Source organism: Lytechinus pictus, chromosome 16 (genome assembly GCF_037042905.1).
Source record: "Lytechinus pictus isolate F3 Inbred chromosome 16, Lp3.0, whole genome shotgun sequence".
NCBI lineage: Eukaryota > Metazoa > Echinodermata > Echinoidea > Temnopleuroida > Toxopneustidae > Lytechinus > Lytechinus pictus.
The window spans coordinates 3,519,863-3,541,026 of NC_087260.1; the positions used below are offsets into that span (position 1 = coordinate 3,519,863).

The window sequence follows — 21,164 nt, forward strand, 5'->3', positions numbered from 1 at the left end:
GTTATTCCGAAGGTTCGTATTTCCGAAGGTTCGTAATTCTGAAGGTTCGTTAGTCCGAAAACGAAGTGAGGTTCGTAATTCAGAAGGTTCGTTAGTCCGAAAAAGAAGTGAGGTTCGTAATTCCGAAGGTTCATAAGTCCGAAAACGAAATGATTAACGAACCTTATTTCGTTTTCGGATTAACAAGCCTTCGGAACATCGAACCTTATTTCGTTTTTGCATTATCGAACCTTCGGAATAACGCCATAAATGTTCGGATTAACGAACCCTTTTACGTTTTCGGATTAACGAACATCGAGGTATAGGCAATTAACGTGTTTCGGAATTACGAACCTTCGATATAAAGAACCTTCGGAATTACGAACCTTTGGAATTACGAAGTGTTACCCTTTCCCCACAACAGGGTACAGAATTATGACAAACTGATTGGTAAGCCTCAAAGATTTCTGAGCCAGTGAATTGTTATAAGTTCACTCAAGTTTCTTGTAAAAGTAGGGTAACACCAGTATGGGCATCAGAGGAGCATTTCATGAAAGAACTTGTTGAATGATTTATGCAACAAAGTTTGTTTTATCTGACAGTTTCCATAGAAACTTTGCTCGTCAGCCAATCAAAGTTGTGAGATCTGACAACTTGTCTGATGACAGATGTTGATGAAATACTTCCCTGAGATCTGTGAGGTCTCAAAAATGAATTTCAATGGTAAACCTTTCTTAGTGAATTATAATTATAGAAATATCCTGAATAAAATATGACTAATATATGACTTCACAAGAATAAAGTTGGAAAAGGGCAAATGTACAAGATGAATTAATAGTCAATGCATGAACAAATAGACTAAAAAGTTTTAATAGAGTATATTGTTAGATATAAAAAAATCATGATACTCCTAGCAAAACATATCATCCATAGTTAATTGCTTTGTGGTTATATCAAAACCAAATAAGAAGCCATACACCAAAGATAAACAAAGATATATTATTCTTATTTATTATCCATTCTCCCTGTCACATATATGTATTTATGCATCTTTTTAAACTTATTCATTAGCCCAAGTTTATTTGGGTTTTATTTTCATTCATGGCATTGTTTTGTATGTAGCTTTTCCCTGTCAGCAGTTGAAATACTATATAATAACATCCAACTTCCGGCCTTAATTTCATTCAGCACAAAATTTCATCCACCTCAAGTGGCTGCACTCAACCCAGGTGAGATGAATGGGTACTTGTTAAGCGCCTGTATATGAAAGCTTAGGAAAAGCTTGGGAAGTATTATGATACAAAGTGCATTATATAAAATAGCTGTTCTGTGTAAGTGGAACTATTATTATCATTAAAGGAGAATGAAACCCTTGAAACCAGCTGAATCCATATCAAAGAGAAAAATCAAAGAAACATATTGTTGAAAGTTTGAGGAAGATTGAATGAATAATAAGAAAGTTATGAGCATTTGAATATTGAGATCACTAATGCCATGTAGATCCTCCCATTGGCAATGCAACCAAGATCTGTGATGTCACACACGTACAACTCCCTCATTACTTTACTACTTATTTCACTTATGTTCTCACTTTTATAGAGTCTATCACAAGGTGAGGTGTTCTCTTTATGAGAGGACAAGTACAGAGGTTTCACAACATTATATCATTGATGAATCGGTTGACATATGATTAGAATGAGCAAAAAGAGATGTTTTGGGGTATATTTTCAGCGTCCAAAAGGGGAGAGTTGTTCATCTGTGACATCATAGATCTTGGTCGCATTGCCAATGGGAGGATCTCCATAGCATTACTGATCTCGACATTCAAATGCTCATAACTCTTCTATTGCTAGTCCTATTTTACTCAAACTTTTGTTGATCTTATTCTTTGATTTTTCTGCTTTCACAAAAGCTAACTTGCTCCAAGAGTTTCATTCTCCTTTAATAATAACAGATTCGAGTAAAACTATTACCACTCCACAGTTCACTGCATATATAGGGAAAGAAGAGGTATGACCAAACTGTGTCACGCCTGCAGGCATGTCTAACCATCAAACCTTTTGTCTCGCTTTAAAGAGGAAGTTCACCCTGACGAAAAGTTTTTTGTAAGAATAGCAGGAAAAAAATGTTGGTGAAAATTTGAGGAAAATCATTTAAGGATTTAAGAAAGTATTAGAATTTAAAGTTTCTGATTTTTGACGTCATATACAAGCAGCTTTCCCATATGTAATCTGATATATAACGCATGAATTTCACAAATTTTAATGGTTCGTGATGACTTTTTATTTTTTATTTCTTACAGGAGCAGGTGTACAATGATTTGTCTACTAATATACTGAAGGTGCATTAAAAAAACATTTTCAAATATCTGAGAAAACGAAATTCCATTGAGTTTTAATATGCGATATATGTAGAAAAGCTGCTCACAAATCCAATATTTAAGATTCTAATCATTTTTGTTATTTGATGGATTTTCCTCAAACTTTAAATGTTTTTTTTTATTTCTCTGGTATTTTACATCAATCTTTTTTGTCAGGGTGAACTTTTCCTTTAACTTCCTTTATGATCCAACACACAAACCACTCCTTTCCCAACGAAACACTCCAAAATTCCTCCACTTGTCATTTTCTTTTGCTTGATTGCAGAAAAATATTTTCATTTTGAAGGTCAATGCATTGTCGATCCTGATAACGACCAAGGTATTGTATCGGTAGAAGTTCAATTTAGGAAAGCCTTGGGCAAAATTCAGTTTTGGAGTTCAGTCTCCGGCTTCAATTTTACATTACGGTAACTTTGGCCTTTGTGAACAAAAACATCTTTGATTAATGTGCTTTTTTAGTGTTAGGAAGATGAATTTAAGTACTTTATTACTGAGGCTGATTTCCTTTTTAGCTTCAAACTGAAACCTTGCCGTTTTTTCAAGGCTTAAAAGGAATCTTTTGTATACAGTCGAGTTGCATAAATGTTGAATGTCAAACAGCGTTCTGCATTGGAATGCATTGGAAAATTTTCCAAAGAAACATTGATTTTGATGGCCGTAAAGGCATGTTATTATCAGCAAAAAGAAAACAACCAAATTAATAACGAAAAGTCTTATTATGTACAGTATGTGCTGAAATATATGTTAGTCAATTGAATATTATACAGATATTGCCAACCTAGAGTTTGAATATAACATTTCCTCACCCCTACGGATTATATTTTGCCAGAAGCATGCAGCGCTGAGGGAAAATATTCTCCCGAGGGAAAAACATAGCTTCGGAGGGGAGTTGAAGTGTTATTTATTAAAAAGATAGACCAGGCAATATCTGTTATATTATATAGTCTTTGTGGATTTGCCATCAGTGATTCCATTCATCATGTGGCTCTCTGATCAACCCAAAAATCCATCTACGTCATAATAGACATTTTTTGGGAAAAAAATCAAGCACGTACATCAAATAAACTGTCTGATTACGCAACTTGTGAGCAGTGAGTGACTTCACCTTAGTGAATAACGCCGCAATTTTACAATATAACGCAGTTATATTCTTTGAGGTGACATCACAACCTAGAATATAACAAACGCGATCCTCGCAGCTATGGTCACGTGATGGCGTGTTGACCCATCACTGATTTGAATCTACATAACCTATGTAATATAAAGATAGGCCTATATTTCGTGAGGTTTTCCGTCCTTTAAATGAATGACTGTAGCTAATTTTACTATGATTTCTTGGAGATAGATTTGTGGCAGAGTATAAGTTACAACTAATGGTAACTTATCAATCGTTGATTCCATGGAAACTGTGATTCTGCTTGGCTGCTTAGCAGTGTTATCATTAATTTTACCATCGATTGCAGTATTATGTTGTTTGCAAAGTTAAGAAATTTACTATTTTGAATTAAATCTGTGATTATTGTTGGATTCAGAAAATTGTCACTTTAGGCAAGAACAGTTGTGCAGAAATAGCATCACAAGTTTTATGATAATCAGGATTCGGGAGTTAGAGTTTTCTCCAAACCTGAATTCTAAAAAAAGACATTAAAAGGGACAGTAATTAATGACATTAGTCTTCCAAAATATCAATGTCAGGAGAGAAAAATAATGTATTAGTGAAGAAAGAAATAAAATCAAGTTTAAGACTATTATTATTGGCTTAGTATTCCAAATCACACCAAAATAACATAATATGAAGGTGGATACAAATGTTAGTAAGAAAGAAAATACAAAGGTTACATATCAAATTGTTATGTGATGGAGAAAAAAAAACATTTTTATATAATTAAAAATGTTAATTTCATCAAATTCCATCAAACTGGTATTTAAGTTCACAAAAACAAAATTATTCAATGAAGAAATATAAAAGGGAATGTTGCAAAAAAATGTTTCCAATCAATCATGAAAATTAATGTTGCAATTTTACAATTTTTAGCTGATGCCTAGTCGTGGCAAGCAGATCGGGAATCAATTACCAATTTGTAATTAATTGCAAGACAGCCTAAAAAGATTTGCATTTCATTAAACTTTCTTGCAACTCCCCATTAGGCAATAATATCATTGAGGAAAATAATAGTACTTTGAATATGTATTTTTCTTTTTTAAGGTAAATATATGCCTATAGTATATAATTCCCACCAAAGCAAATACTGAGGGAGAAAAGGGACAAATTTAAATAAACTAGGCTGTAATTTTTATTATTCCCAATAAGCAACAAAAGACATTTGATAGGAGAAGGAAAGATGCTATAATAATAAAACAAAAGAAATGAAAAGTAAACTTGTTAATGTTATCACAGATAAAATATTGTCATTTGATTAGTATTCCTGTGTTACACCATAGAAATTTATCTCAGGGAGATATACTGTTAAATGAAATAAAATGAAAATTTAAATAAAAAAGTTTGTGGGTAGATTTATACACCATTCTCACTAGAACAAAAAAGCGGAAGAAATCATACATATTAGTGAAAAATAAGAGGCAAAATATTAATAATCTACAAGCTACATAACTGTCACATTTCCTATTATTCCAGCAATACACCAACAAAGAAATGATGAGAGGGAGAAAGATGAAATATTAGTAAACAAGTAAAATTATTTTCAAGTGTGAAAAATTGTCATCTAATGATTGTCATCTGGTATTCCTAATTCACATCAAATACTACATGACAAATAAAATAATCTGAGGGAGATATACATATATATATATGTTAGTATTCCCAATTCACACCAAACACACAGCAAATCATGTATTTTAGGGAAGATATAAGTTGAACTGTTTAAAAGAAGTTAATGATAATTTGAATAAATAAATGTCATTCTTCAGGATTGTGTATACACAATTCCCAACAGATGAAAAAATGTTTAAGGAGAAATCATGTTAGTGAATGAAAAAGGCAAAAATGAACTAAAAGTATCATTTTCTTAGTATTCCCAATACCAGTGAAGGCTATTCTCCCTTTTGGGTGAATGGGATATTCTCCTGAATGAGAGAAAGACAACCTCAAGAATTATTCTGGAGTATCCTTCGTCGCACAAAAATGCATACGAAGTCAAATGCACTCGTTTGACTATCGTCTTTGAAAAATTCGTAAAAAGCCTCATGGTTAGGGAATGTTGAAATTTTGCTCGATTGAAGGTGAAAAGTCGATTACAAAAGTCGATAGTAAGAAATCCTGATGATTTTTTTAAATAATTTGTTTCAAAGACAATGTTCAGTCATACAAGTTTATTTTGGTGCAACGGAGGGTGCTCATGAATAAATCCATTTAAATATAACCAGAAAGTTGGAGAAAGATGTAGTGTTAGTAAAAAGAAATAAAGTTGGAAAAAACTGTCATCGGGTAAATACCATCCGAGCGATGCCTCCCGTTCCATGTCTGATATCTTCTTGAGGTTTCCTTGGTTACATAGTTGTTATTTACATGGTTGCCATGGTTGCTTTTATGATGGTAGTTGTTGGGGTTGCTATGAACACTTCCGTGGTTGCTGTGAACACTTCCATGGTTGCTATGGACACTTCCATGGTTGCTATGGACACTCCCATGGTTGCTATGTATACTGCTTCCGTCTCCCCCTCCATCATCGTACGACACAGAATTTCCTAATACATGATTTTGCTGCGATTTCTGGCTTTGTTGAGTCCTGTATTTGTTTCCATAGCGACTGCTACTGGAGCTACTGTAACTGCTGCTACTACTACTGTTCCTCTTCTGAGGTACAGTGTAGTACCCGTCGACGGTGGAGTTAGTGTGGTATCCATCGTCGGGCGTGGCATACAGCACGTCACCACCTGTCGAGTTGTATGTATATGTGTTGCGTTTACTCGACTCCCTGACGTGATTCATATTGCGTTCAAGTAACGTTTTTAGACCTTTCAAATCCTTGTTACCATCTGGTCGCAGTGTTTCGTCTCAAGAAACCCTGTCTGTAAAATTGAAGGATCGAAGTTAGGGATAATACACAATATGACATAAATGATTGTGCTAATAACAATCTGTGACTTGGTATTATATGTTTGCATCATAAATATACGGTTACACTTCGTAATTCCGAAGGTTCGTAATTCCGAATGTTCTTTATTCCGAAGGTTCGTAATTCCAAAACACGTAAATTGCCTATACCTCGATGTTCGTTAATCCGAAAACGTAAAAGGGTTCGATGTTCCGAAGGTTCGTTAATCCGAAAACGAAATAAGGTTTGATGTTCCGAAGGTTCGTAAGTCCGAAAACGAAATAAGGCTCGTTAATCATTAGTTTTCGGACTAACGAACCTTCGTAATTACGAACCTCACTTCGATTTCGGTCTAACGAACATTCGGAATTACGAACCTCATTTCGTTGACGGACTAACGAACCTTCGGAATTACGAACCTTCGGAAATACGAACCTTCGGAATAACGAACCTTCGGAATATCCGAACCTTCGGAATAACGAAGCTTCGGAATTACGAATGTATGCGAAATATACAATGAGACCTATTTTCATTCTTAGGTTGTGTTCAATGTCGGTTTCAAAATTTAAACGGCAACATGAATCATGATTGAACACATGATTACAAAATGCAGATATAATGAGAAACAAAGGGTGTGTTCAATGTCCTCCACTCCCGGTCATAAAAGTAAACGTCTTTCAAATCACAATTCGGAGGAAAATTTGAATTTGAAAAAAGATGCGTTAGTGAACGCAATCACCTCAGATTTTACGACCTTCAGCATCGCGAATGCGACATTGAACATGATTGAGTTTTGAAATGTCTCTAAATTAGCTCTCGCAGTGGAAGCCTATCTACACTAGCATGACAAGCAGGTGCCTTGCAAACTGACCTTTCTTGTGATGGGTCAAACTGCGCAATAAAGCTGCCCTAACGAAAGCGGGAAATTTAACAACGATCAACAGCTTTATATTTTCAACACTGAACAGTGTACCGCTGATCGTGTTTGTGTTCTGTATTTTTTAATTGAGTTTTCAATCATGAGTCATATTGCTGTTTAAATTTAAAATTCAACATTGAACACGTCCTTAGTTTAGCTGAATTAATCGACAGTGTCGAATTTCTCCTCAAAAGGGAAGTGCCCTGGGCATATTATATCATCACTTTTAATTAAAGGAGAATGAAACCCTTGAAACCAGCTGAATCCATATCAAAGAGAAAAATCAAAGAAACATATTGGTGAAAGTTTGAGGAAGATTGAATGAATAATAAGAAAGTTATGAGCATTTGAATATTGAGATCACTAATGCCATGTAGATCCTCCCATTGGCAATGCCACCAAGATCTGTGATGTCACACACGTACAACTCCCTCATTACTTTAGTACTTATTTCACTTATATTCTCACTTTTATAGAGTCTATCACAAGGTGAGGTGTTCTCTTTATGAGAGGACAAGTAGAGAGGTTTCACAACATTATATCATTGATGAATCGTTTGTCATATGATTAGAATGAGCAATAAGAGATGTTTTGGGGTATATTTTCAGCATCCAAAAGGGGAGAGTTGTTCATCTGTGACATCATAGATCTTGGTCGCATTGCATTAGTGATCTCGACATTCAAATGCTCATAACTCTTCTATTGCTAGTCCTATTTTACTCAAACTTTTGTTGATCTTATTCTTTGATTTTTCTGCTTTCACAAAAGCTAACTTGCTCTAAGAGTTTCATTCTCCTTTAATGTGCAGATTTGCCAATAAAGTGATGAATAAAAAAAAAATGGGGAATTAAATTACCATTAGATTTCCCCTGGAGGGAAATAGTCATCAGAATACATATTGAACTCCTCTAATTACCCATCATTAGAGTCTGGATCAACGTGTGTGGTATTACAACTGATTGATCGTTTATGTGACTTCTTTAGAATACTGTGACAAAACACATGACATCATAGATTATTCACCCAGAAAGCAGACAGGAATAACTGTTCAAAGATTAGGCACAGCTATCTTTGCATCGAGCTCCGAATTGGAATAATGAAAAGACAATCATCAAAAAGGAATAATAAAGGTAGAAGAAAAATACAGACAAGAAAAAGGAGAAGAAATAGTAAAATAAATAGAGGGTGAGGTCTGCTATGACTTGACTAACAGATGAATATAATTCTACATGTCAGATTAACCTACTTGATTATGAACTTCAACAACTTTTTATTGCTTGTGCTGGGTTCATAGTACTATGCGTTCAGGGCCAAAGCCTTACATTCAGGGCGGAACATAAGTGCAAAGCTTAATCGATTTGATAATACTTCAGGTTGAACTGGGGATTAAATTGTGTAAATAAGTGTATTTAATCAATATGGCCCTCTTAACCAATGTAGATAATATTACTTCCACTTGTAAATGATCCTTTGTAAAATACCTTTTTAAAAGCTAAAATGGTAAAATCCTGAAAAGTCGTCCTATTCATTTATCATTATACACTGTGAAAAGGAGAGGTCTCTTAGCAGTAGACTACACATACTTTGACCTGTTCATAAAGAAATGTCTGGAGCTGCAGACTAGATATCTCTATTTGCATTGTATTGTGGGAATAGAGCAAGGTATGAAGGTCGCTGGGATGGGCGTTAAACTTGTATGTATATTTCAATCTTTAAATAATAGTTTTCTCTTTCTGTGGGTAGTATGTTTTCATTTGTTTCTGGTGTTGTGTTATCTTAAGTGGTTGGCACATCAATGCAATCAAATTGCATTGCGTTATAGCTGTTGTGCTACATGCAGTAATTGTCACTCAAACGTATTACAGCATGTACTCATAATGTTGTAATGTGTCACAATATAATATCCCAATAACTTTAATGATCTTCAATATAGCATTTGCATTAGCTGGAAAAAAAATGTCTTTTTACCGATTTCTCCAAGCACAAGTCCATCAGAAAGAAAATTATTGACCAAATAAAGGATCTTTGTAATACATTTTTCATTCAAAATCTCTATGACCTGGCTTAAATACACTTGGACGTGTAATACAAAATTAGGAACACTCATATGTTTTTTGTAATAAGTAATCACCATGCTCCAATATGTACAAAAGGACAGAGCATATCATTCGGAAGACATTATTGTGATTATGACATTCATGTCTTCCCTAAATAGCTCTACTTTTTGGTATCATATAGGGCCTAAATCGTATGATTTTAAGAATCCTTAGAAGTTATGATAAATGTTTGCCTACATTTGGGGAGGAACTAGTTTTAGCACCAAGATAAAAAAAAGTTGAACATCGATTTGATATAGTGAGAGATTTGAATCCAATTTGGCGATTTAAGCATTAAGGCATTACCACAGGTTAAAGGGATGGTCCGGGCTGAAAGTATTTACAGCCTAATAAAAAGAGTAGAATTCACTGAGCAAAATACCGAAAATTCAATCAAAATCAGATAACAAATAACAAAGTTATTGAATTTTAAAATTAGCAATATTTTGTGAAAACAGTCGTCATGAATATTCATTAGGTGGGCTGGTGATGTCACATCCCCACTTGGTCTTTTGTATTTTATGATATGAAATTAGGTTTATTCAATTTTGTTCCTCCAAGAACTAGAAAAATTGGATTGACAACTGATTTAGTGCATAATTAGATATTAATTGCTGCAACTTATTTCATTATAAGGGAGACATATTATTCACACAAGTATGAAATAATGAAAAAAAAATTATTTTATGTAGAAACATAAGAAAACTGAAAGTGGAGATGTGACATCATCAGCCCACCTAATGATTATTCGTGACGACCGTTTTCACAAAATATTGCTTAACTTTAAACCATAATAACTTTATTATTTGTTATCCGATTTTGATGAAATTTTCGGCATTTTACTCAGTGAATTCTACTCTATGTATTAAGATATTAATATTTTCAGCCCGGACCATCCCTTTAAATCTGTGATTTCAACCATGGATAAAGTCGGGTACTGATTCAATACAGGCCAACAAGTTTCTACAAAAAGTCCTTATTTGTATAGGCCTACAGGAAACTCTAATCCTCATCTTTATATATGAGTTATGTACAGATAAAACCTATCTATCTGACTCTCCTCTATTCATTCATGCAGTACAGATTGACACAAAAGAACCTCGACATCTCTGCGTTAATTAGTTAGGATACTGTATGTTTACATTTCTCAATGGCACATTCATCAAGAAGGTCCTAAACATACACACTTTCTTTCATATTGCACTGTGACTGGACACCATACAGTGAATGTAACATACAAATACTGGTGATTTATTGGTTACTTTTACTAAATTGCAATCTTCATTCCCTCCTTCCCCTCAAAATGAGCATGAGACTTGCGCAATTCTTTTCTTAGACACTTTTAGACTCGGGCATTTGCAACTTTAATTGTTTTACAACATTTTTTATTTCATAAAAGGCAATTTTCATCTCAAACTTGTTTATGAATATTTTGTAATAATTTGTTTTTCATTGATGGAATATATGTGAAATACCATTATTATTAATATTGTTGTTTGTATTATAATGATGATGATGAAGATTACGATGACACAATGACAATGATGAATGTGATGAGGCAGCATACAATGACATGCATCATCAGAGGCATTCCACTTGTTTAAAGAAAATGTCGATGAGTCCCTTCTTGCGGGAAGCTGACGATATGTAGACTGTGGCTCTTAGTTTATATTCAAGATTAAATGTCCTGGCTTAATGTATATTACTACATCTGTGTTTAAGGCGATTTTTTTGTCTTTTTTCAATGTTCGAAATGCGCCTTAACGCCCTCTACCTTCGACTTAATGTCTAAATGTGTATTATAATGGAATAAACCCATTCATAGAATTCGCCCTTACATAGGATGTATGCATATTATATATAAAACATCCAGAGCCTTTAATTTTAATTGATATTGACAATAAGATTAGCAGAAAATAAGTTTGTTTACTAAGCCCCTGAGAATGTAAACTTTATTTTTCCTTTCCTGGGTATCTGCAGAGCATTGACACATACATGGAATCCAGTCTATAGCAGTTAGCACATAATAATTTGGTGCTATGTCAGCAACCATAAACACATTTTTCAGAGAGCCAAGAACTTTTGTGTGGCAACGGTTACACATACTGTATAATACATACCTGTATCTTGTGGATATTATCTAAGCGTTTACCTCATCCTTATTATGTCTTTTATTCCGTTCCCCTTCTCATTATATAAGTCCTCTCTTTCAAGATGTAAAAACTTAGTTCCACAAGTACACAAAAAATTATAGTCTCCAGACTGCAACTCCAATTTGCAAGTTCTGCTCATGTGAATCTCCAAGTTCACCAAAGTTTAGAAACAATACTAAAAAGTTCTCAAACTCTGCGGCACCATAGACTTCCAAGCCCCCCTAAGTATATTAATATATCCTGAACGAGACTCTTTCAGTGTGGTAAATATTGAAGTAGCTGACGGCCCATGAAGGTAAACCATAGAAGCTTCCCTTGTGCATGAGTTTCCCGTTCTTACTGGTAGAACTCTTGTGTGCCCGAGAAAAACATTTCTTTTCTTCCAACCTGACCCCCGCATTCAATACCCATAGTTGCGGAACAGGTTGTGCTATGCCAAATATCTCCTTTTTTTTCCCTTTCTCATGCAATTCTCGACTGAGCTCTAGTCATGCATAGAATTGAGGTATGTCATTGCATCAACAATAGGAAGGATGGCTGAAAAGATTTCGGCTTCTTACTCTTTTTTTGTGAGGAGTTTAACCAAAAAGAATTCCTTTTGCTTTGAAAGATAATGGTAATGGATGATCGACCAAATTAACAAGACCCAGCCCATTGCCTAAAGTACCTGGCTTGGCTCGTTCTCTCAAATACTTATATCGTTGGAAAGTTTTATTTATGTATGAAGAAAAATGTCCTCGATGTAGTATACCAATCATTTGAAATTCATTACCAAATTATATTTCTCTTTGTAATAACCAAAACTCATTTAAAAAACATTTGAAAACATTCTTTTTATCCAAATACTGACATGTACATGTACCCCAAGTAGTGCATGTATTGCCATATTTTTTGTCAATGTTCCTCTGACACATTTAATTTTTGTTTCTTTTTTGTAAACATGTCTTTCAGTAACACATAATATATTTTATTGTATTAGATATAGATATAAGGAAACTTATTTTATAGGGCCGCATGGCCTTATTTTAGTTTCCCTTTTTTTCATTTTCATTGAAAGGCATTCTGTAAACTGTTCATATGTATTTTACTTTTATGAATGTATATTATTGCATGTATTTAATTTGTATTGTAATGAACTGTTTTTATATGATTATGGAAAATAAATGATCAAACAAACAAACAAATATTGCCAAACACTCATTTTTCTGGTTCTCTAGAAGTGTAGTTTAGTAGTCTGTAATGGTGACTTTGGCAGCTGCACGGGTCCAAAATTATGCTTTTACATTTCAAATTTAATTTAAAATGGTTGAATAGGCAACATAACTTGTACTTTGCATGTTTGAAATTGTGAATATGACTTTCATTTCAAAAAGTGTGTTTTTATACATATTTCAATTTATTTGACATGTATTGCAGTGTATTTTGTACATGTTTTGCACGTTGGGTCCAAAATTATGTTTTTATACTTTAAATAAACTTTAAAATAGCGTATTTAGACATGTTCTGCAGTCTAATTGCACATGTTTTACATTGTTATAGAAGGTGGAAATCACATATCTTTGTTCAAATTAAAAAAGATGTTGGATTGGGATAGCAATCTGGGCATAAAGCCCAATCATATCACTCCATCAGGAGTATCTGTGTTTTGGGGAAGTGAGTGGAAGAAGGTCACTAAATCTGTGACAATCAATACAAAATAAATAGAAGCTATGATTCTCTTTCCCTCAACTAACACAGGCCATATTCATTTTATGAGTGTTTGTTAAACACATAATGAGAACTGTATAGGGAGAAATGCTTCACTGATTGATGGAGAAATCTTCACTAATCAGCTAACTGTTATGATTTGATATATTTGTTTATACTCAAGAAGTAATATATTTTGATATATGTACTCCAGAAGAAATATATTTTGGAAGTTTCTTCCTTCTTGACAAATATTTTACATTCCTTGACCAAAGAAATTCTCTTAACTAAAAGAGAATACAATAATCTGATGTGCTATCTGACATGTTTTTGAGACATGACTTATATCCACATTAAATTAAATTGTTTTTGTCAGTATTATAAATAAAAAGAAAAATACCTTTACATCTACACAACAAATTAAACTTTTGTGTATTTTACCTTTTCCACGATGCTCTATTACGAAATTGAATTTTTATTTATTTAAATTGTAAGATAGGTTTTGTATTTATTATAAATACTATATACTTAGATAAACTGTACCTTTTTGCATTTTTGGTTTACATATGCAGAGGTTACTTAGGAGGTTCATATTAAGAAAACTTAATATTAGGAGTGGGCTATACATGGGTCAAAAATACATTTTTTGTAATTTCAATATGACAACAGTTTTTTTTTATTCCTTGTAATGTATCTCAACATGAAATGACAATATTTTTTGTCTCGGGTCCGAGAAAAAAGTGTGCCGGGCCAAAATCCAAAATGGCCGCCAAAACCCCCAAAAATCACAGTTTTGGCCACAACTTTTTTATTTGGTGGTCAATTTCTCTGGTTTTGGTGTCTATTCTTATGTTTTGGGGGGCAGGCAATTTGTTTTTCCTATAATTAGTACTCTTAAACCATTATTTGTAGAGTTAAAAGGTAATTATACCAAAATTTTCCCATTTTTGTAGCCTTTTTTCAGCCAAAAAGTAGGTTTTATCATCCTGGGGTTCTGGGATATTAGATGGTACGAGGTCAACAATAGCAAGCAGCTTCATATAGCTATATTGCTTTTATTCCTCCACTTTGGGTTTTACGGATATTTGTGAAATATATCTTATCAAATAAAAGAAAATGTCATTTATCCATAGGGGCTATACGGTGTACAATGCACTGTACAATGCACTGTACATACTACACTGCATATATCCATGCATTGACCACCATGGCATATGACAGGGCCTGTATATAAACTATAGTGTCATAGTAATGAGCTTCAAAGGTTTAGAATTAGATTGTGAATTTGATTCCTTGTCAGTTGATGTACATGGTGAAACCAGCAAACCAGCAAAAAAAAATGTCAATTATCCATTGGGGCTATACAGTATACATATGTACAATGTACTGTACATACATACTGCACTGCATAAATGCATTGGCCACCATGACAGATAACAAGGCTTGTATAAACTATAGTGTCATAGAAATGAGCTCTCAGGTTTAGAATTAGATGCCTCAGAAGTTGAAGATATGTTGTGTCTCAGAAATTGAGGACATGTTTTGTCAAATATGCTAATTCAGGGGGCGGAGAGAGGTAATTTACACTGTAGTTATTCTGCGCCCCGTTGCATAAAAATTAACCATTATGTTAACTTCACTTAATGGTAACTTGCATGCAATCCTTTATTTTGATTGGCTGTTGATCAGCGTTACCATGATACTAGTAGTTACCTGACCCCATAAACATAGGCCAGTTAGACACCAGAACCAGGTTTAAAAAAAAGCCTCCAAATGAAGAAGATATGGCTAAAAATGTGATGTACGTATATATACATGTATGTTATATTTACAGTAAGTGTAATTTACGTTGCTGGTTTCACCATGTACATCAACTGACAAGGAATCAAATTCACAATCTAATTCTAAACCTTTGAAGCTCATTACTATGACACTATAGTTTATATACAGGCCCTGTCATATGCCATGGTGGTCAATGCATGGATATATGCAGTGTAGTATGTACAGTGCATTGTACAGTGCATTGTACACCGTATAGCCCCTATGGATAAATGACATTTTCTTTTATTTGATAAGATATATTTCACAAATATCCGTAAACCCAAAGTGGAGGAATAAAAGCAATATAGCTACATGAAGCTGCTTGCTATTGTTGACCTCGTACCATCTAATATCCCAGAACCCCAGGATGATAAAACCCACTTTTTTGCTGAAAAAAGGCTACAAAAATGGGAAAATTTAGGTATAATTACCTTTTAACTCTACAAATAATGGTTTAAAAGTACTAATTATAGGAGAAAAAAATTGCCTGCCCCCCAAAACATATGAATAGACACCAAAACCAGAGAAAATGACCACCAAATAAAAAAGTTGTGGCCAAAACTGTGATTTTGGGGGGTTTTGGCGGCCATTTTGGATTTTGGCCCGGCACACTTTTTTCTCGGACCCGAGACAAAAAATATTGTCATTTCATGTTGAGATAAGGTAAAAGGAACACAAAAAAACTGTTCCCACAGTAAAACCAAAAATCACCCATTTATAGCCCACTCCTATTAATATCATACTTCTAAGGTGCATCTTTGACTTCTCCAATTGCGTGTCTTATGCAAAAGTCAAGGTGACTGAGATAGATGAAATTAAGAATGTTATATCTAGATTTATCAGTTTTGTGGGTTCTACAAAGAAACTTGGGCTGAATAGTAATAATAATAATAATAATGATAGAAGAAGAAGGAGGAGGAGAGAAGAGAGAGAAGAAGGAGAATAAGAAGAAGAAAAAAAGAAGGAGTTGGAGAAGAAGAAGAAGAAGATATATAAACAAGAAGAAAGATGATAATGATAAATTTTTGCATGTCACAAATGCAAAGTAAATTTAGTCAGAAAGTTAATTTTACTCAATACGCTTTTAGGTGCTGTCAGCAAACACCTTGATTTTTGTTTCTCACATGGTGTGATAATAATCTTAGAATGAAACTCTTCTTTGCTGTTAATTGAATACCTGCATGCATTATGTCATTAATGCATGTTTACCAAAGATTACTTTGATGAATTCCTTGGGTTTCCTTGGAATTACCCCAGAGGAAATTGCCCATTCAATGAACAAGAGTGGATTGTTGTTGACTTTTCAAAGGTGTGTACCACAATCAAACAAACATAGATCAAAGGCCATTGTTACATTTTTGTGTTAATATGTACTATAGGCCTAATGATCCAAATTAATATTTTATCCTGCATTTGAGGCCATCAATGGTCCAAGCTTCTTGGCTGAAAGGATCTTAATTTGAATCCTATGAGATTGGAAATCAATTCAATAAGATTCAAATGAAACCAAGAATGAATCAGGCCCCTAACCACAGTCTATTTCGATTTATTTCTTTAATCTTTAATATTTCTTTTAAAAATTCCATACCATAGACTATCACAGTACCCCTTGTCCACTTCTTACATCTCACTCTGTAGAATCAAGGCCTAAAGCATCCACGGCTCACCAACTTTCATCATACACCAACATTGTACAATGCCACACCCGCTCCTCTACAAACTCTTATGAATCTTTCTACCTTAAATCCACGCTCTGAAACCCCAATTCCACATAATACGAAATAATCCTCCCCTCTCTCAATCATCTGACACTCACTTTCTAGCATGCCATAACCACTCTCTAAAATCCCTTAACTCACTTCTAAAACCCAGTACCATTTATTTTGTTTTATACCATACCCATCTCCTTGAACCCCTCACCCAATTCTAACACCCTTGGATCCACATAGTAGACTCCCACACACACTTTCTCTCATCCTACACCCACACTTTAGATACCCACACCCACTTTATAGCATCCTATATCCTTATTTTGTAACACTTCAGACATACACATACTGAAATGATCCTACTCCCACTTTCCATTACCCCACACCCACTTTGTAGAATCCGTCACCCACTCCTAACATCCCACATTCACAATGTAGACCCCGACCTACTTTCTAGCACCCTGCACCCACCATGTGATAATCCCACACCCACTATCAAGTGTCCCATCCCCATGATATATACTTCCACACCCATTTGGTACTATCATGATCCCAACCCACGTTCTTATGTCCCAAACACATGACGTATAATTCCACACTCACTTTCATTGTGTCCTACCCCCACAATGTAGACCCCTATCTATTCGGTAGCACGTACACACCCTCAATGTAGAATCTCATATACACTAAATATCAATACACACCCACTTTCTAGAATCTTACACCCACCATGTGTCACCCACACCCACTTTCTAGACCCTAAAACCCACTTTCTAGCATTTTACACCCGTCATGTATCACCCACACCCAATTTCTAGAGTCTTACACCCACTTTCTAGCATTTTACACCTGTAATGTATCACCCACACCCAATTTCTAGAGTCTTACACCCACTTTCTAGTATCTTACACCCACTTTCTTTGTACCAAACCCACGATGACCCCACACCCACTTTTTATGATCTCCCATCCACTGTCTATTCTGATACACCCACAATTAAGAATCAAACACCCTATTATTCCTATTTTTATAATTGATTAATCTCTTGCTGAAATGCTAAAATCTACTTTTATCACTTTTTATGTTGCATGTACAGTATGTCAATAGTTTCATCTATTTTTGTGTTATTATGTTTATCTATGAATGTTGATATTATGTTTATTTTTATGTGTTTCTGTCTGTATACATGTAAACAAGAAGAATGTCAATAACTGGACAATAGAACAACAATTATATTTGGTACCATCACACATCAATTTTCTAACATGTACGACTGCTTTCTAGTGTCCCAATTAACCCACATTTTAATATCCCACACACACAATATATATCATCCCTCACCCACTATGTATCTTCCCACACACACAATATATCCACACCGACTTAGTACCATATCTCACACACACTATGGGTGTGCTCAATGTCGATTTTCAAATTTAAACAGCAACTTGAATCATGATTGAAAACCCAATTCCTAAACACCGAACACAAACACGATCAACGGTACACTGTTCAGTATTGAAAATATCGTCATTAAATTTCCCGCTTTCGTTAGGGCAGCTTTATTGCGCAGTTTGGCCCACCGCAAGAGTGGTCAGTTCTGGCACCTTTTTGTGTAGGCTTCCACTGTGAGAGCAAATTTAAAGACGTTTCAAAACGTATTAGTGTTCAATGTCACATTCACGATGCTCAAGGTCATAAATGTGAGCTGATTATCGCCATGGGTTAATAAGGCACAACTTAATATAAAAGAAGTAAATAAACTAAGCAACTTTGAGGTTACGTGTAACTGTCTTTAATAACCATGGCCAAGAGACCAACACAAGGTGGCGCGCTTACACTTTGCGATTGCAACATCGAATCATCAGTATAATACGATAACAACACACTGGCGTGACTGCCTTTTACTTTTCCCATCTTTTTACAATAAAAACTGTATGACAAAATCATGATGATTCGTAATTAAATCACTATTACATAAAAAGGGTTAGACCTTCACTGGTGTAAGACTCTGATAAATCTAGTCACCAATGTATCATAACAAGTTGAATACTAAACAGGCATACCACAACAAAGGTCACAATTTAAAAAAACATCAAATGGCAGCACCACTTCTCATCTCTCTCCATCATATAAATTGACGAAAAACATAGGTGGGCTCACAAACGGATTGACAGCAAATCATTATCCCCGTCTAGACAGCGGATTGCAAAAATTGGACCCAAAACTACTCCAAAACACAAGGCTCAATTAAGGCTGTGCACTAATAGCCAATTCTCGACACAAATTAAACAAACATAAACCTGCATTAAAAAAGAAAACATGCATATTGGCAAATAAAACAAAAAGCAATACAATGACCTTAGTGCAAAGTTTCCACATAGCAAATAGATTAAATGCACAGTTGAACGGTGTCACCCTAAATAGCAAAAACATCTGTGTACGATAGAAAAAGGATGGCACAAAAAAAACAGGACAAAAATTACTGAATTATGAGCAGTCTCATACCATCTCAATGAGATAAGAAAATACTTGCAAAAACGGAAATGGATCAAATAGAGGAAACAGCCACTTACCCACAACGTATGACTGTTTAACTACATAAAATTGACACAAGGAACTGAGTAACATTACTAGGTATAATGCATGATACACACAAATTATACAATGTCTGAAAACAAGGCATATAAATCATTATTCAGAACAAAAGTATACTAACTAATATCAAAACAACACAAATCATCTTCTCAAATATCACCGTAGGCACACATTAAAGAATCAGCAAATGTCAGATAATCATCACCTGTCCAGTATAACGTCATAAAAATACACATCCACAAAATCAACAACACTCATAACTGGCAGAATCACTCACCCAAAGCACATCACAAATTACATCATGAAACTGTTTATTGTGATCAATCAAAATAACATACTATACTGTATACAAAAATCATTGAACCCCAAAATACCTGCAAATAATTATAATAAAATATCCTGACAGAAAATTACAAGTCATAAAATTTACATGGCACTCCTAACCTTCCTGATTGAACAGAAATATACCTGCAAATAAACATAACACAAAAGTACATATAAAACCAAGTAAGCATGCTGTCCATATCGGCTAACAACATCAAGTGATGAAATGTATAAAAGTCCTGATAGAATGTTCTTCATAATCACATAATATGGCCAGTCCAATTATAAAAGCACAGTGTCCAAGCTCACGAAAGATGTAGAGTAATCACTGTCCATGGAAAGAAGGTATGTCTACGTAATCATAGGTCTTGAAAGCAAGGCGAGCGAACACTGTATCAAACAATAAATGTCTCTGGAGCGTTGATAGGCGAGAATCATGAAGAAAAGTCCTAGGTAGGGACCAACATCATACAGTCTATGAAACTTTACCACTGGGATAGACAGACCAGCAGGACCATACCCTGGAGTAGCATGGGGCCGGTCTGGCGGACGAGTGTGAAGACATCCTTCAGGGTTGGACAGATCAGCAGGACAATGCCCTGGTATAGCATGGGGCTGATCTGGAGGACGACAATGATGAACACCTTCAAGGACAGACAGATCAGCAGGACCAAGCTCTAGGGTAGCAAGGGGCTGATTTGGAGGGCGAGTACGAGGAGCGACACCAGTCCGGATTGAATGAACATGGCTATTAGAGACTGGGATGCTAGGTGAGTGCTTACATTCGGTAGAATACGATGCTGGCGGGATGAACGACTTACAGCTCTGCGGGATCAACCCGTTCACGAAACATTGTACCCGCGCCGGACGGATAACTTGCGTAGTAGAGCTACTGCTGCTGACGTTAGCCTGGCACGGAGGCATAGCGGTTACCCCGGTGTTTGCTCTGTGGCGGTTACTCGCGTTGAAGGGTAACACCGAATCGGCCGATGGTGTAACGGACACAGTATCAACACTACTAGAAGTGTCAAACATGTGATCAAGAGGCAGTACGGTACCTCCACGGTCAACGACAAGGTTGCTACCTATGCAGCGATCCAGTAGCATATCGAGTGATATGTTAGGCAAAACTGTCTCATCAGGCAAAGTCATGTTAGGGAAAATTGTCACATCCGGCAACGTCAAGGTAGGCGAAACTGTCACATCAGGCAAAGACAAGTTAGGCAAAACTGTTACATCAGGCAAAGTGATGTTAGGTGAAATTGTCACATCTGACAAAAAGCAAGGACCATGGTTCTGACTAGGATCCAAATCAAGGGACTCTGTAAAACTGCAGGTCACATTGGATTGGCAACAATCCCAAATTACCAAAGGCTGAAACTCATCGGCAGAAAGTGGAGAGCAACTCAATCCACTCAGAGTAGTAAAGGCAATATTACCATGC

The 21,164-nt window shown here is 35.2% G+C and overlaps 1 protein-coding gene across 2 annotated transcripts in view; it reads right to left on the bottom strand.

The window, feature by feature from the left end:
• Positions 1-11,939, bottom strand: part of LOC129279482 (filamin-A-like) — a 40,588-nt gene extending 28,649 nt beyond the window's left edge. For both annotated transcript variants that reach the window (XM_064111144.1, XM_064111143.1), the window contains exons 1-2: positions 11,550-11,939; positions 5,813-6,388 (exon numbers count right to left, since the gene is read on the bottom strand). In XM_064111144.1, the coding sequence (XP_063967214.1) occupies positions 5,813-6,308 (496 nt within the window). In that variant the 5' untranslated portion in view covers positions 6,309-6,388; positions 11,550-11,939. The remainder of the gene's footprint in view (positions 1-5,812; positions 6,389-11,549) is intronic.
• Positions 11,940-21,164: the final 9,225 nt, after the last annotated feature.